The 16,737-nt window shown below is 37.1% G+C and overlaps 1 protein-coding gene across 7 annotated transcripts; it reads right to left on the bottom strand.

Annotated features, from left to right (window-relative positions):
• Positions 1-184: 184 nt before the first annotated feature.
• Positions 185-15,900, bottom strand: LOC127438835 (SLAM family member 5-like). Of its 7 annotated transcripts, XM_051694744.1 has the most exons (8): positions 15,681-15,900; positions 11,880-12,206; positions 10,468-10,601; positions 10,278-10,380; positions 9,907-10,024; positions 6,272-8,699; positions 3,868-3,979; positions 185-2,631 (listed from the first exon to the last, which is right to left on the bottom strand). In XM_051694744.1, the coding sequence occupies exons 1-6, from the start codon at positions 15,742-15,744 to the stop codon at positions 8,585-8,587; spliced, it is 861 nt and encodes a 286-aa protein (XP_051550704.1). In that variant the 5' UTR covers positions 15,745-15,900; the 3' UTR covers positions 185-2,631; positions 3,868-3,979; positions 6,272-8,584. The 7 variants fall into 7 exon arrangements, with proteins under 7 accessions (XP_051550704.1, XP_051550701.1, XP_051550700.1 ...); XM_051694741.1 differs by having other exon boundaries at positions 3,868-4,069; positions 10,278-10,601; XM_051694740.1 differs by having other exon boundaries at positions 3,868-4,066; positions 10,278-10,601.
• Between the last annotated feature and the right edge of the window lie 837 nt (positions 15,901-16,737).

Below are 16,737 nucleotides of genomic sequence, written 5' to 3'. Positions count from 1 at the left end.
GCCAGGAAATTACTTCTGGGCCTCAATAAAAATGGATGGGCCAAATTTCCACCCACATTTTTATTTATTTTTTTGTAGGGTTAGGGTTAGGGTTACCCTTGGGTCCGTCACTGCTTACACTATGTGTCCAAATAATTTTGGGGTTCACTGTTACTAAAAATAATAAAAAAAACTTGGATCATAATACATTAAAAATATCACATATTTATTTACATTTTCAGTTCAGTGCAATTTCATAACACTTTTGACAATATACACTGGCGGCCAAAAGTTTGGAATAATGTACAGATTTTGCTCTTATGGAAAGAAATTGGTACTTTTATTCACCAAAGTGGCATTCAGCTGATCACAATGTATAGTCAGGACATTAATAACGTGAAAAATTACTATTACAATTTGAAAAAAACATTCAGAACTTCTTAAACTATTTCAAAGAGTTCTCATCAAAAAATCCTCCACATGCAGCAATGACAGCTTTGCAGATCCTTGGTATTCTAGCTGTCAGTTTGTCCAGATACTCAGGTGACATTTCACCCCACACTTCCTGTAGCACTTGCCATAGATGCGACTGTCTTGTCGGGCACTTCTCACGCACCTTACAGTCTAGCTGATCCCACAAAAGCTCAATGGGGTTAAGATCCAGAACACTCTTTTCCAATTATCTGTTGTCCAATGTCTGTGTTTCTTCACCCACTCTAACCTTTTCTTTTTGTTTTTCTGTTTCAAAAGTGTCTTTTTCTTTGCAATTCTTCCCATAAGGCCTGCACCCCTGAGTCTTCTCTTTACTGTTGTACATGAAACTGGTGTTGAACGGGTAGAATTCAATGAAGCTGTCAGCTGAGGACATGTGAGGTGTCTATTTCTCAAACTAGAGACTCTGATGTACTTATCCTCTTGATTAGTTGTACATCTGGTCTTCCACATCTCTTTCTGTCCTTGTTAGAGCCAGTTGTCCTTTGTCTTTGAAGACTGTAGTGTACACCTTTGTATGAAATCTTCAGTTTTTTTGTGCAATTTCAAGCACTGTATAGCCTTCATTCCTCAAAATAATGATTGACTGACGAGTTTCGAGAGAAAGCTGTTTCTTTTTTGCCATTTTTGACCTAATATTGACCTTAAGACATGCCAGCAGGGCCGTTTCTGACCATTCTGGCGCCCTAGGTGAGATCCCCATTGGTGCCCCTCCAGGAGGTGGCACCCTCCTCTTAACCCACCCCCAGCAGGTGGCACCCTAGGCGAACGCCTTGTTCGCCCATGCCTAGAAACGGCCCTGCATGCCAGTCTATTTTATACTGTAGCAACTCAAAAACAAACACAAAAACAATGTTAAGCATAATTTAACAAACCAAATAGCTTTCAACTGTTTTTGATATAATGGCAATTATAAAAAAAATTCTAGTACTAAATTAGCAATTTAGCATGATTACTCAAGGGTAAGGTGTTGGAGTGATGGCTGCTGTCTAGATTTGATCAAAAATGACTTTTTTCAAATAGTGATGGTGCTGTTTTTTACATCAGTAATGTCCTGACTATACTTTGTGATCAGTTGAATGCCACTTTGGTGAATTAAAGTACCAATTTCCTTCCGAAACAGCAAAATCTGTACATAATTCCAAACTTTTGGCCCCAGTGTATATTGTTTCAAAACAGCTTTACAAAAACAAGTGCCTTACAAATGCCCCCAGTGAGCAAGCCAAAGGCGACAGTGGCAAGGAAAAACTCCCTAAGATGTAAAAGAGGAAGAAACCTTGGGAGGAACCAAGACTCAGCTGGGGAAGCCCTCCTCCTCGGGCTGGCACATGTTTAAAAGAAATGAATACAAAATGTGCAAACATACACAAAGGTTATATTGACCAGGTGTATTCCAGCCATACAGAATTCATAATACTGACAAAATATTTATAATATATCGTTTATAATATGTGAAAATACGCTCATGTCTGAACACTTGGAAAATGTCCTGTTAACAGGGCAAACTAGTTAGCTAACTAGCTTATTTGTACACGAGTGGCATTACACTGTGAACTCCTTTATAGTGCTTGTTAAATCCATTTAAATGGATAATAAGCGTGAAATATGAATTCCTCAGAATATACTGAACCTGATATAATAAAAACAATACAGTAACACAAAGCAGCCATAACAATTTTCACTTGAGGCTTGTCAGGATGAAAATGAGGTAGTTGGTAAATAATAAATAGTAAATGATAAATAATAAAAAAAGTACACACAAATATTTCTATTCACAATGACGCACAGTTAATACTGGTAAAACATGAATTATACTGAAATAATTAACATGTTTCATTAAACTTGAGTTATAATGCAGGTATGCTACAATCTTAAGTACTCAGTTCAAATCAAGAATTTGATCTTACTAAGACAGAACAAGACTAGACAAGATCTTAGCTTGACATTTGCAGGCAGTAGAAGCTAATGTTGTTTTCTGAAGCTGTGGTTGAGATGAATCAGCTCTTTCTCCAGTCAGCCAGAAAGATTAACCATGATATCAAAAGAGTATCATGAACTTTGTTGCAAGTCCGTGATAAAACTGGACTGTCTTGACCATGTCATAGTATCTGTCAGTAACTGCCTTTGAAGATTCACCTCAGTTGTTGGGTTGAACTTTTCCTGTCAAAATAAATAAAGCATCAACATTAAATTGTGTTCTCACTGCACTAAATATTTAAGTTCAATTGGCATCGTCTGATGCATATGGCACACAAAACTGGAAAACGCTTTCTCGATTTAGTAAGTGGCAATCAGTTTGGCTGGTTTGATAGAACTTCCACGAGTAAAAGCACAAAGGACTTTCTGTGAGTCCGCCTGAAAGTCGTGTTCACAAAGTTCCAGGTTAACAGAACAAGAGGTTTTAAGGACGATATAATCATTTGTTATGCCAGAGTATATACAGACACAGATAAGATATACAGAGTTTCATTTGAGGCATATAGTTGCAGGTTAAGCGACTACTATCCACTACTAAAACGTTATATATTCTACTGTTTTCTTAGTTATGTCTGTGAAATAGTTTGTACTGAGGTATTGTGTGCCGTTCTGAGACTCTCTACATATTTTCTGCTTTATTTCCGTGTGTTTTCTGTGCAATGATTTGCAGAGACTGCTGCAACATTATTTAATTATTCCCTGCATTGGACTTTTATTAAAGTAGCATATCTCAGGTAACCCCTAAATGGCACATAATGACAAAACCGACTCCGACTGATCGCTCTACATGTCAGTTAAGTGGTTCTTCCTGTTTTGGCCAATTTGAGATCCTGTACAGTCCAGACCGTTGCTGTTTCAGTCACAGATCTGGCTACCCGAGACTTCACCCTTAATTGGAGTGAGCATGTTGAAATCAAAATGATTGATCGAACTGTGTCAACCAAATTTTCATTATTTAGTCAGCAAGATCAAAGAGAATAGCTTTGTTGCGACAATAATAGAAATTGCATAACCTTGACACACTTTTCAGTTCTACTTTTAACAACTTGACAAAGAAAACCATACGGTAAGTTGTTCAATTCTTTTTTTAAGTGTATCGAGCTTACTAAAGTTGGTCAAAATAAACCATAAAATAATTTTGTATGAAATACCTTCAGTAACTCTCAAAGGAGCCAAAGTTCATCCCCAAATTCTCAACTCTTTGGGAATTGATGTAGAATAAGAAGACTAAAATTTACAAAATGACTGAGCAATGCAAAGACCACCCGAAGTTTTCTTTCCATTCAATTTCTCCAAAGGCATTTTAGAAAATTCTTCACTAAATTAATTCAATCCTTGAATAAAACCAACCGGCTTGGAATGAATTACAGACTTTGATTAGAAAGTACTGTATTTGATGATCTGAGAAGCCTAAAATACCTGTAGCTTTCCACCTCGAGTTCAAGACAGGACTTCTGCTGGGACTCTTCTTCAGGTCTATGTCCCCTCCTGTCCTCTGTGGTCAGCCCATGTGGTCAGTACCTGGTGGCTCCTTCACAATGAGATACAAAGTCACTTTCTAGAACCATCACTCTCTCTGCTCCTCTGTGGTGGAACGCGCTTCCAAATTTCACCTGATCTGCTGAGATCATCACAACCTTCAACAAACAGCTGCATCTCTTCCACAAGCACTTAACTAAACCAAAGTCACTCTCTATATTAGGGCTGGGCATTGATGCAGGTTTTCCGATTCGATTTGATTCTGATTAACAAGTTTTCAATTAGATTTCGATTTAATTCAATATCAATATGGGCATTTTTCGGTTATAATGTCCATTTTGCTCACATATGAAAGGAATTCACTCTCAGCTAATGCTGTTAATTATACAAGGACCTTCTAAACCTTTAGGTAACCTACCTAGGTACAATTCAAAAATAATATTTTTTACAAATAATATTTTCATTTGTTTTTCATCACATAAATAAATGTCTTGAAATTGCATATATTAAATTGCAGATATATATATTTTTTGCTATGCTGTCAATCCCACAATCCACCTTGAGAGCGTGGCACTCGACTTCCATAGCAATGAACTGAAAATGCTCTCTCACCTTTGCTCTAAACGTGCCAGTGGAAACATAGAATTACTTAATATCAGAGTGGATGGCGGAGACAATAAAACGTATGTGACCCATTTGAATTCTTCATAGCACATTATAGTATAAAGTTCTATATTGAGGAAATCAAACCCCTCAAACTGCTAGACATCCCCTTCATTATAAACAGCACTGATGAGGTAAAGAGGAAACAAATAATACACATGATCAGTTTTTAAAATACACATTATCATCGTTACTAAAATTATTTGGTATTTGGTAATGTTTTACTAAAATATGTTTTTTCCTGCACTAACTGGTAACTTAGATTCATATTTAATCTATTATTGTGAATCTATTAGACAGTTTTATTACCACTGTAAAAGTTGTAGTTAAAGGTTTCTAAATGTGTTTAGGCTATTAGTGTTTTATTTTTTATAACAAATACCATAGTGTAGGATGTTATGGGCAGAACAATTAATAATTTCTATGCAGAATGACTTAAATTCAGAATCTACACGGACATTCTCCTGAGCAATAAAGATATTTGGACTGGTGCCGGCCAATCTGAATTTCTGGCATCTGGCAAATCTTAACTGTCTTAAATACAAAGGGCAGATCTGTCCGAACACACTCCTAGAAACCCCCCCACAACTGGCACACACATTCCAAGAGATAAATAAAGAACCGTCGCCATGGAAACCACAGAACAAAGACATTCCATGCTTCTTCAAAATAACCAACTCTCTACACTTAAAATTATTATACTAATCATAAGGCATGTTTCTGGCTCACCAGCTCACATGAAGCTTAATTCATGAACATTTAACATCGACTTTGGTCTTATTTCACTACAATCCTAATACACAGCCATGTATAATAAAAATATGGACAAATGCATCCTATGTAGATGATAACCCTGACAATTATGTTTTTTTATAACGTGTAATGTATTATCCGTGTTTAAAACGAGCAAACTAATTAGTAGGAAGTTTTATCATGCATTATAACTGAATTATAACTGTCATTTAATAAGAAAGTACAAGTGTTTGGTATGTAATTGATTGTCCAGTTTTATAAGCGCTAACTAAGCTTCTCATCCGGAATGTGGATAAGCGCGGGCTGCTTAAAGACTGGTTTCGCGTGAGTGCTGTGCGATCCACTGAGAATCACACACGAGACGCACTCTGCTCTATCGTACTGTTTCTCTGGAGCATGCAAGTGCAGGTTCGTGCACGACGTATATCAACTTGTGTCCTGCTAAACTAATCTCATTCTTGTTCAAATAATGTCCAAACAAATGCATGCAGTTACAGTCTCCAGTTACATTTATCACTTTCTGAGAGGCGGGAGAATTTGGCTAGTGAAAATGTTGACTGGTTTGTGACCTTGGAAACTACTAGCCACAGAAAAGTTAATTTCAAACCCTGTTCGCATTGCAGAGCTATGTGACTAAGATCGTATTTCCAGCATCTACAAGCAGAGGCAAACAGGGTCATGCTAACCAGTCTATTTCTTGACCCCTGTTTGACAAGGAGACTGATTTGAATTGATATATCATTTCATATTGCATTATCACACGCATTGGTTTTTTGTTTTTGTTTTTTAAAGAATTTAAGTTGTCTTGTTAAAATACAATATTGGAAAGACTGATTCACTAAATGTTTCACAGTGTACATAAGCAGCAATTTAGATAATATAGAAATGTGTAAAGCAAAAATGAAAACAAATTTGATAAATAACTTACATCTGTGTTCTACAACATTTTCTTTGGACACAGTCAATCCTCGGGTTCAATTCATAAGAATCCTGTAAAAAAAGAAGAAAAAAAGAAAAAAAAAAAAAGAAAAAGAAAAAATCCCAGGTGATGTAGCACTTGACAGGATAGCCATCTGCAGAAGATAAGAATAAATTGTGAAACTAATGGTAGTTTTCTTTACATTGAAACTCAAAACATGACTAGACTTTGAAAAAAGTAATTTGTGATATCACTGAATACACTTTGACGGAATGAGCTCACCATTGTTGGTCGAGAAATACAGTATATAATGCCTGATAAAGAACAGGGCAAACAAGAATGAAAGAACAACAACTTTGTTGGGTTCATGGCTGCCAAGCCTGATTTATGCTTGACACATCCAGACAGGTACAAGGTGCACATGCCAAGAGTGGCGTAATCGTGGTACGGCATTGCATTGCGTGGTCGGGCACCTCCCGCTTTTAATTAATAGCGGTCAAACTAGACTTTGAGCATGCAAAATTATTTCGATCACTGAAATGAAGGATTTGAATTCATGCTCTCCTATTTATATTCACTGTATATATATATATATATATATCAAATAATGTTGTATTCAAAATCTACTCCACTTTCCCACAAAATCAAAAGCTTTGAATTATCTATTTGTATTGAGCCATGAGGTGAATTTGAGGCTATTTGATATTCTATTGGTCATACGTCTTATCATGTAACAAATTCGCTGGTCAGAGCTTTTGAATGCATCAAAACCCTTTTTTTTTTTTTTGTGCATGATTTTGCATTTACGGTCTCCTGCGTTCAGATGCTGGGTTACAAGCTATGTGGAAATATGTGAAATTCCCTATTATATCTTCAAAATCAGTAGTTCCCAAATTCTGAGGCACGCCTCCCAAAGGGCACTGCAGGGGAGGCGCAGGGAGACGGTAGGATGAACTAGAACAGCAACTGTAAGTCAGGCCCCATCAACCAACATCAGTTCCTGACCTCACTGTCCTCACTGTCAAGTGCTCCAATATATACAACTACATATCTTAAATATGAATTGCAATTATGTAAAAAAACAAAAAACTGCATCACGCATGTGATGACCATGTATGTCAGCCACCACCGAAGATAATTTTTTACCCAGGAACATTTTTAATGTGCAGCACATTTTTAACTCTTTCAAAATCAGTTATTAGTAATTAGTTACAATTACATTTGAACAAATTGACATCAACTTTAGTTTTATCTTTTGTATTCTTGTTTGCAGAGACAATAAATTGCTTTTTGTATGACTATGCAACAATTACAACTCATTTTACTATGAAAGGTGTGAATGGATTTGGGGGGGGGGGGGGGGGCTAAACATTTTTCGATTAGTAAAGGGGGCTTGACTGAAAAAGTTTAGGAACCACTGTTCTAAATGGTTTAAATAAAAATATATCTGTCTCTATAAAGTATTTGTCTACGGCTTTTTGTACATTGAATGAACACATTATGAGGTTTGATTATTTTATTCAGAAATTAAGTACAATATACAATACAACTACAACATACAACTACAACAAGCACATGAATGTCTTCATGACCATACTTTGTACGTGAGCGTTTTCCCGACCATACTTTGTACGTGAGCGTTTTCCCGACCATACTTTGTACGTGAGCGTTTTCCCGACCATACTTTGTACGTGAGCGTTTTCCCGACCATACTTTCTACGTGGGCGTTGTCCAGGTCACATTCTGAGTGTTGCTGTTTTCCCGACCATACTTTGTACGTGAGCGTTTTCCCGACCATAATTTGTACATGGGCGTTTTCCAGGTCACATTTTGAGTGTTGGCATTTCCCGACCATACTTTGTACGTGAGCGTTTTCCCGACCATACTTTCTACGTGGGCATTTTCCAGGTCACATTCTGAGTGTTGCTGTTTTCCCGACCATACTTTATACGTGGCCGTTTTCCCGACCATAATTTGTACGTGAGCGTTTTCCAGGTCACATTTTGAGTGTTGGCATTTCCCGACCATACTTTGTACGTGGGCATTTTCCAGATTATATTTTGAGTGTGGGTGTTTTCCCGGCTATACTCCGAATGTGGGCATTTTTCAGATAATATTTTATACATGGTCGTTTGGCCGGCCATACTTTGTACATGGGGGTTTTCAAGACCTTACCTTCATTTCCACACCTCACCTTTCCACACCAAACTTCCGACATGGGCTGTTCAGAAAAAAGCCCATGTCAAATGTATGGTGTGGACCACAGATGGTAGATATGGTGAATCAGGACTCTGCTGGGGTGATGGATTTGGCAAACCTGGACTATGGCTCAGTGGACGACAAGGAATCTAGTTCTGGTACTCTGGCCCTGTGGTTCTGGGATGGACAGTAAAGCACAGACACAAGGGGTGTACATGACTGGGGAGAGTCATCGAACCTAAACGAAGAAAACAAAAACCCAAACATTAAAAAACGAAAACAAAATTTCTTAAAACAATACATTTCTCTTTTAGCTGAACTCTTTTATCTTCAAGAAATCATTATGGTCATACAGTGCCGATTGGTGTTTTTTTCTCTCAATTGGACATATCTAATTAAAAAAAAAATGAAAATCCTGTCATCATTTACTCACCCCATATCATCCCTAACCGAATGGCGTTACTTGTTCCATGGAACACACAAAATGATACAATTTTTAGACTGTTTTCCATACACTTTTCTGTGAAATTTCTTAAGCTTTCCAACATAAAAAAGGATGAGAAAAAGCACCATGAAATTATGATCAAAGTAGTTCATTCAACCTGTGTACATACAAGTCTTCTGAAGCCATATGATAGCTTTGTGTGAGAAACATTTATTCACTGAAAATCTTGACATCCACCGTAGCTCTCCTTGGTGGGTTCATGAGAGTTTATGAGAGGAGTGAATTGTGATTTGTGAACAAAGTGTTCTTTGAATTGGTTCACAAAAACAGTTCACAAAAAGGGTCTGAATGATTCATTCACAAATAAGTCTGATCTGGCTGTGGAGTTCATCTCACTAATTTAGTTATCTGGTCTGTTTCGCACACAAAGCTATACTACGATTTCAGAAGACTGTATAGGGTTGCACATGAGTCGTATGGATACATTTTAAGACATTTTAATGGTGCTTAGTCCCCGTTCTTTAGGCTTACAAGTAAAATAGTCTTCAAATATCCTCCTTTTGTATTGTGTGATTCTGTGAAAAAAGTTATACACGTTTGGAACAACATAAGGTTGAGTATATGATGACAAAATTTTCAGTTTTTGGTGAAGTAATCCTTTAATATAGGCTATCCATTAACCAGCCAAGTACATAAAACCTCAAGTCACTCCAGGAAAATCTCTGTGCAATTACTATAAATCATTCTGGATGAAAACCATCTGCTATAAATTTGAATGATGATTGTCTATGATGTCATGCAGATAAATGCCACTTATGAAATATTCAGACACACAAATATTGTTCCTTAATTTGAGCAAGCCAAAACAGATCTCAACACAGATCTGCTGCATCATTTCCTCACAAGCCTGGATTGTTGGAATAAAATTTCTGAAGCAAAAACCTTTTTTGTCAATCAGAAATATTTAACAAATAGTTTTTGTATGAAGATAAATACTTGCCGTTTTTTACCGCTCATGTACTGACAAATCATCACACCTCCAATTATGACCAGCAGCACAACAAAAAACACAACAGCAACAATTATCAGTGGTATTAAATATGAATTCAGGCTTGTTTCTGTAATAAACAAAAAGAGGAAAGTAATTAGTGTAACAGAGTTTCTTCAGTCTGACATCAACCAGAAATTACAGGACAACAGCAGTTCTAGAAAATACAGATTTATTAAATAAAATCTTTGAAGCACTTCTCCTCTAATATCTTCATGCAGGGAACAATGAGAGAAATTCTCTCAGTATTGTAATCTGAGAGCAGAAATTGTGTTCAAAAGTAGAATACATTATTAGACATTTTAACACTGCAGCTGTCCTACCTGGACACGTCTGACAGACTTCAGTAATGTTGAGATGTTTAGTCTGGTTTCTGATGGGATTGGACACCACACAGCTGTAGGTGTTGTTCTCCTGATATTCCACCTCCAGAGGTAGAGAGAGACTGCTGTTGAGATCAGACACACTGATGGAGGAGATTAAACTGTTTCCTTTGTACCAGGAGAGAGTCACCTGTGTCACATTCACCACTGAACATTGAAAGACACATTTTGGGCTCGATGATCTTTCTGATGATGATGATGATGATGATGATGATGATGAACAGTGTGAAGAGTTATTGATAATGACAGGAACAGGCAGATGAGCTGAAAAACATGATAGTATAAACAGGAGTAAATACACTATCATGCAGTTTCTCACTTTATTAAATTCACATTTGACAGAGGCTGTTAGCTTGACTCAGGCATACAATCAAATCAAACAATACACGATTCACGTTTAAAAAGCAGGCAGCTGGTCCAGTCATGCAAAAATCATGTGTAAACAGTGAAGAAACTGCAACAGAATCCTTATGACTGTTTCATTTAAATTCAGATCAAATTATTTATTTTTTTACTGTATGAATAACTTTCTGTATTCTTTAATATATAAACCGGGCTGTGAAACTAACATCTCCCATAAACTGTTTGCAGAATATAGAATGCACTATTCTTAAATATTAAAATAGTTTTAACGTTTGAAAATGTATTTTTTAAATATATCAAATGTAAAATATTTAATTGAAAACTGATTTAAAAGTAGCATTTTGTTACAACAAGCAACATGCACTAATCCTAACATAATGGCTGACTTCACTTGTTAGCTCCATATTGGCCAAACAGTTTCTTTTGGTGTTCTTCTTTTACCGTACATACCGTAAAGCTCAAAATAAAAAATAAAATGATCATTTATAAAGATCTAGGTCAGGAACAAGAAGTATTGAAAATTGAACAGCTTAGTATTACATGTACAAGTAGTGCATGTGTTAGCCTGTTGTTTAACGACCTTATTCATAGCAGTGCCATGTTTGATAGGAATGAAAACGAGGCTGTGGGGCGTAGACATATAAAGCTACTAGATCACATGTAATTTTCACAAATCATGTATTGGAAAGATGTATTCTCAATGTTTCATTAGCTGAACAATCAACATCAATTTAAACAGCCCACTGAAGAGACTGTACTTCTATCCATTACAACCTTGTTTTTGTTCCTGTCAAAAATCAAATATGGCCCTATTCTGAATAAGGTCAAAAAGCTGAGTGAGTGTACATTGTGATTGTTTTAACACATCTTTTGGATTGAAAGGGAGTTAACAGAATGTTTATAAATAGCACTCTACTCTCATTGGCTGTTCAGAGGGGGACACTGACAGAATTCTTTAATTATTTTTTACACTCAGTTACAACTTTCTGAAAATATGTAAATTTGTGTTTATCCTGGAGCATCAAAGGAATCTGACAGATACAGAGGAACTAATAAAAATGGTTGGAAAAGAAAGTAAGCTGACCTGTATTTCTTGCTAAAATAAATTTTCAAAATAAAAGTTGATTTTTAACATGTTTAAAGTGCATAGGGCAAAATGTTCTGAAACACTTTACTCACCGTATACAGTAACACTGAATCTCTTGTATGAAGTTCCTCTGTTACTGATGATCAGTAGTTTATAAAGTCCAGAGTGTTTGATTGTGATGTTTCTGATGATGAGAGATCCAGTCTGATAATCCAGCTGCAGTTTGTCTCCAAATGTCTCATTAATATCAAACATATCAATGTTCTGCTTATGGATTAGAGCTATTTGAGTCTCATTAGGTCCAAACATCCACAGTATCTGATCGTCTCTCTGTATTACAGTAAGTTCAGTGTGTAGAGTGACAGAATCTCCCTCCACTGACTTCATTTCATGTTTAGGCCTACCGGCACCCATCGTTCGTGGAACATGTTCAAGAAAAGTTCATAAGTTTAAAATTAAACTTTTAAACATAAATAATGGACTGAACCAACTAAGATATATGTTCATGATCTCATCTGAAAATAAACATAATGTGCCTTAGATAAAGGGAAAGCCTTAAATTCTCTCTAAATTCTTTAATACAGTCCAAACTTCTCCAAAGGTCCATTTCAGCTAAGTCATCAGGGTGAAAAATAAACTACAGGACTGTACTAATTACATATGCTTTTATTATGACATTAGAATGTCACACTTTTATTTTGTATTCATGCTGAAAACATTTCTTTAAGATCACTGTATCAGAAAGGAATGAATGGCTACAAAAACCAGTGAGCGAATTCGGACGCTAACACCATGCGTCAGAGAGAAGCTCGGTCTGGATAAAAGTATTATTATTATTATTATTTTCCAAAGTAAGTTAAATGTGAGATAAAAGAACATATGTGATGAAGTTCCTATGACAGAAATTATCTCTGATACATAGTGTCAGCATCCGATTACAGTATATATATTTGTATGAATATTAAGGTGTCAGAGGAAAAGAAACACCAAACGGATGTTGAAGAATGCATTAAACAACAAAGATGGGATATAACATGCTTATACAGTATATACACTAATGAGCCAAAACATTCTGATCACTAACAGGTGAAGTGAATAACGCTGATCATCTCCTAACAAGGCCACATGTCAAGGTCTGGGTAGATTAGATGGCAACCGAACAATCAGTTCTCGTAGTCAATGTGTTGAATGCAGGAGAAATGGGCAGGAGTAAAGACCTGAGCGACTTTGACAAGGGCCAAATTATTATGGTCAGACGACTGGGTCAGAACATCTCTGAAACGGCAAGGCTTGTGGGGTGCTCTCAGTCAGCAGTGGTGAGTACCTACCCACAGTGGTCCGAGGAGGGTGTGCACCCAAGGCTCATTGATGCGCAAGGGCAATGGAGGCTATCCCGTCTGGTCCAAACCGACAGAAGGTCCATTGTGGCACAAGTCACAGAAAATGTTAATGATGGTTACAGGAGGAATGTGTCACAACACACAGTGCATAGCAACCGAAGACCGGTCAGAGTGCCCATGATGACCCCTGTCCACCATCGAAAGCACCTGTGGGCAGTGGAAGAAGGTCACCTTGTCCGATGAGTCCCGTTTTCTTTTACATCACGTGGACAGCTCTGTATGTGTGTGCCATTTATCTGGGAAAGTGATGGCACCAGGATGCACTGTGGGAAACAACAAGCCAGTGGAGGGAGTGTGATGCTCTGGGCAATGTTCTGCTGGGAAACCCTGGCTCCGGCCATTCATATGGACGTCAATTTGCCACGTGCCACCTACCTAAACATCTTTGCAGACCGGGTACACCCCACAAGACAGTGGCCTCTTTCAACAGGATAATGCACCCTGCCACACTGCACACATTTTTCAGGAATGGTTTGAGGAACATGATGAAGTTTAAGGTGTTGCCCTGGCCTCCAAATTTCCCAGACCTCAATCCTATTGAGCATCTGTGGGATGTGCTGGACCAACAAGTCCAATCCACGGCGGCTCCACCTCGCAACTTACAGGACTTGGAGGATTTTTTAGGGAATCATTGGTGTGTGTGTGCGTGTGCGCACGCACTTAGCTGAATTATAGATGAATTAAATAAATTATAGATATATTAGATAAATTAAAGGTTAATAGTGTTTTTTGTATTCTAAAATGCTAAACTTATTGCGAGGGAATGCAAAACTATTGTGAGGGAATGCAAAACTTATTGCAAGGGAACGCAAAACTTATTGCGAGGGAACGCAAAACGTATCGCAAGGGAATGCAAAACTATTGCGAGGGAACGTAAACTATTACAAGAGCATGCGAGAGCTCGCAAAACCTATCATGAGGGAACGCAAACTGTTGCGAGGGCACGCCATATCTTATTGCAAGGAAACGTAAAACTATTGCGAGAGCACTTAAAACTTATCGTAAGGGAACGCAAACTATTGCGTTGTGTGCAGTTGGTGGCTCTTACTGTGTAAACTGGGTATGTTTATTGATGGCGAATATGCATGTAAATGTTTAATGCAGTTTCAATGGGAAGTAGCTAAAGCCTGCTCGAAAAGTCGCTAAACGTCGCTAGATGACGTCATAAGCTAATTAGCATATTCGTGACGTCATCGCGTCACATTTGAATTTTGCATAGTGTCCGCCCTTTATATGTGTTTGCTTCTCTGTGCTTACCGTTCATACTGTAATACCCTATTAATTCCCTATGTCTATCAATCACTCAGAGAGAAAGTTAGAAGCGAGAGAAACGGAACTTTTCTCTCACACAGCGCTCAGCCATAACAAACCACTATGTGCATATTTACAAAAACCAAAAAAACAATACAGATTCGTGATTGGTCCTTGACAACGCCGTTTGCACATGCGCAGCTCATTCACGTCTATGTCAGCTGCCGTGCAGTCAACTGATTGTGCTGCTCCGTCTTCTCGCCTGCTCACCTCTCTCTCTGTCAGTCTCACTGAACAGAGTAGATGCAGAGAGAGGTGTGCCTCCGAGTCTGGGCAGAAAAGCAAGACCACATGCTCACGGGGCAGTACTGGTGACTTTCTTCTATGGAAGGTAGCTAAGGTTTGTCCAAATAGTCGCTAGATTTGTCGCTAGGCGCTTTTTTGAATAAAAGTCGCTAAAGAGGTCTGAAAAGTCACTAAATTGGCAACACTGTAATGTGGAATGTCATAGATTGAGCTCTATGCCTAGCTGTTACAATGAGTTGTCTGCTTTTGATTGGCTTGTTGCTGATGTCACATAAGGTATTTTCCGGTTACTGACGCAGGTAACTATAACCATACAAGGAAGGCAAGTTGTTCAAAGTGTATTTTCTTCTTGAAATTAAGATGAATTGATTAGATTGTAATGGTAAAACTTTGGTATGGTGTTTTAATAATTACCTTATATTTTGTCAGAAAAATGAGCTGTCACTATAAACATCACACTTCCAGTTGAATAACTCCTCTATTGGTGTTCGGCCATGTTGGTTCATTATACAGAAGGCATAATTCATTTCATTGAAATAGTTCAACCATGACAGTCTTACTTTAGTTACTTTGTCATAATAATTCATAAGAGTAAAGAAATCCAAACTGTTACAGTTCAGTGTTTAGGTTAAAGGTTGAAGGGATTTAGATAATAATCAATTTCATATATATTGTATATATACTGTATAAACACCATAAAAGGAAGCAAATATGCCCTGTCATAATACACATACATATATATATATGGAAAAAATAAATTGAGACAAAAAATGACCCACTTTACATGAAGATGGCTAAATAAGAATAACCAATTTCTGAAAATTACAAATTGATGAGTTGTTTACAGTGAGAATATGTATTTGCATATCTATAGTTTTGCCATTCATTCGACTAAAAGAGCAAAAGCTTAAGCCATGGAAAAGACCTACTACTTACCACATACAAGTGATAGAGTGCCAACAATAAAACAGATTTTCATTTCAAAATAATCCTGTTTCATTTGTTTCTCTGCTGTGGGTTTTCCTTTACTGTTGTACGGGTAGCCAGAAATGAGAATCTACACTGACTGTCTGACAGTGAAAAAATGGTCAGACCGACAAATCCAGTGACTATTTGCTTTGGCAGGAATGTCTCACCTGACACACTACAGTATGTTTGCTAAATCAAAATGTCTAATGTTTGAGTCATAGGACAGTATTATCTCTTGTCTACTTAACCCCTCCCCCTTTTTTGTAACCGTGTGACAAGAACAGTTATTATGACATAATGACTTGTGGATTCCATGTTGTATCATTTATTTATATTAATGTAAAATGGATTGTTCTCAGTTTTCTGTATGTACAGTATGTGGGGATGCATGGATACATGTCTGTTTATTTTCCAAGGAGTATGGCTTGTTTTGTATATAGAATTTTTGTTGTTGTTTTGTTACATTTGTTTGGTTCATTTGTGTTTGTATGGTATGGATTTGATTTGAATTGTATTGATTCATGCAAAATAGCTATACAATGTCATCCTCTTGTAACAATGTGTAGAATTGAAAAGCATAATATAAAAAGTATCATATAAAAAAAAAAAAAAAAAACTTCCAATCTAATGGTTTTGTGGTTAAAGTCACTGGTTCATTCCATTTGTAATAGTCTGTACATTGATTGGATATCAAGAAAGGAGGGAGAATGTGAAAGTCAAACACATAATCTCAATGCTGTTGTCATTTTGTTCTTGGAAAAAACTGTTCTGTTTGCGTATCTGGGAGTGGTTCTTTTTATCTACCTACCTACTGTCAAGTCAAGTCAGCTTTACTGGCATAACTGTTAGAGTTTAAAACATTGCCAAATCATTTTATGTCTATCTATCTATCTATCTATCTATCTATCTATCTATCTATCTATCTGTCTGTCTGTCTGTCTGTCTGTCAAGTCAAGTCAGCTTTATTGGCATGAGTGTTAGAGTTTACAACACTGCCAAATAGTTTTATGTCTATCTATCTATC

Source organism: Myxocyprinus asiaticus, chromosome 50 (assembly GCF_019703515.2).
Source record: "Myxocyprinus asiaticus isolate MX2 ecotype Aquarium Trade chromosome 50, UBuf_Myxa_2, whole genome shotgun sequence".
Taxonomy (NCBI): domain Eukaryota; kingdom Metazoa; phylum Chordata; class Actinopteri; order Cypriniformes; family Catostomidae; genus Myxocyprinus; species Myxocyprinus asiaticus.
Note: the sequence above shows the minus strand (reverse complement) of the source record. Positions and strands in the feature narration are given on the sequence as shown.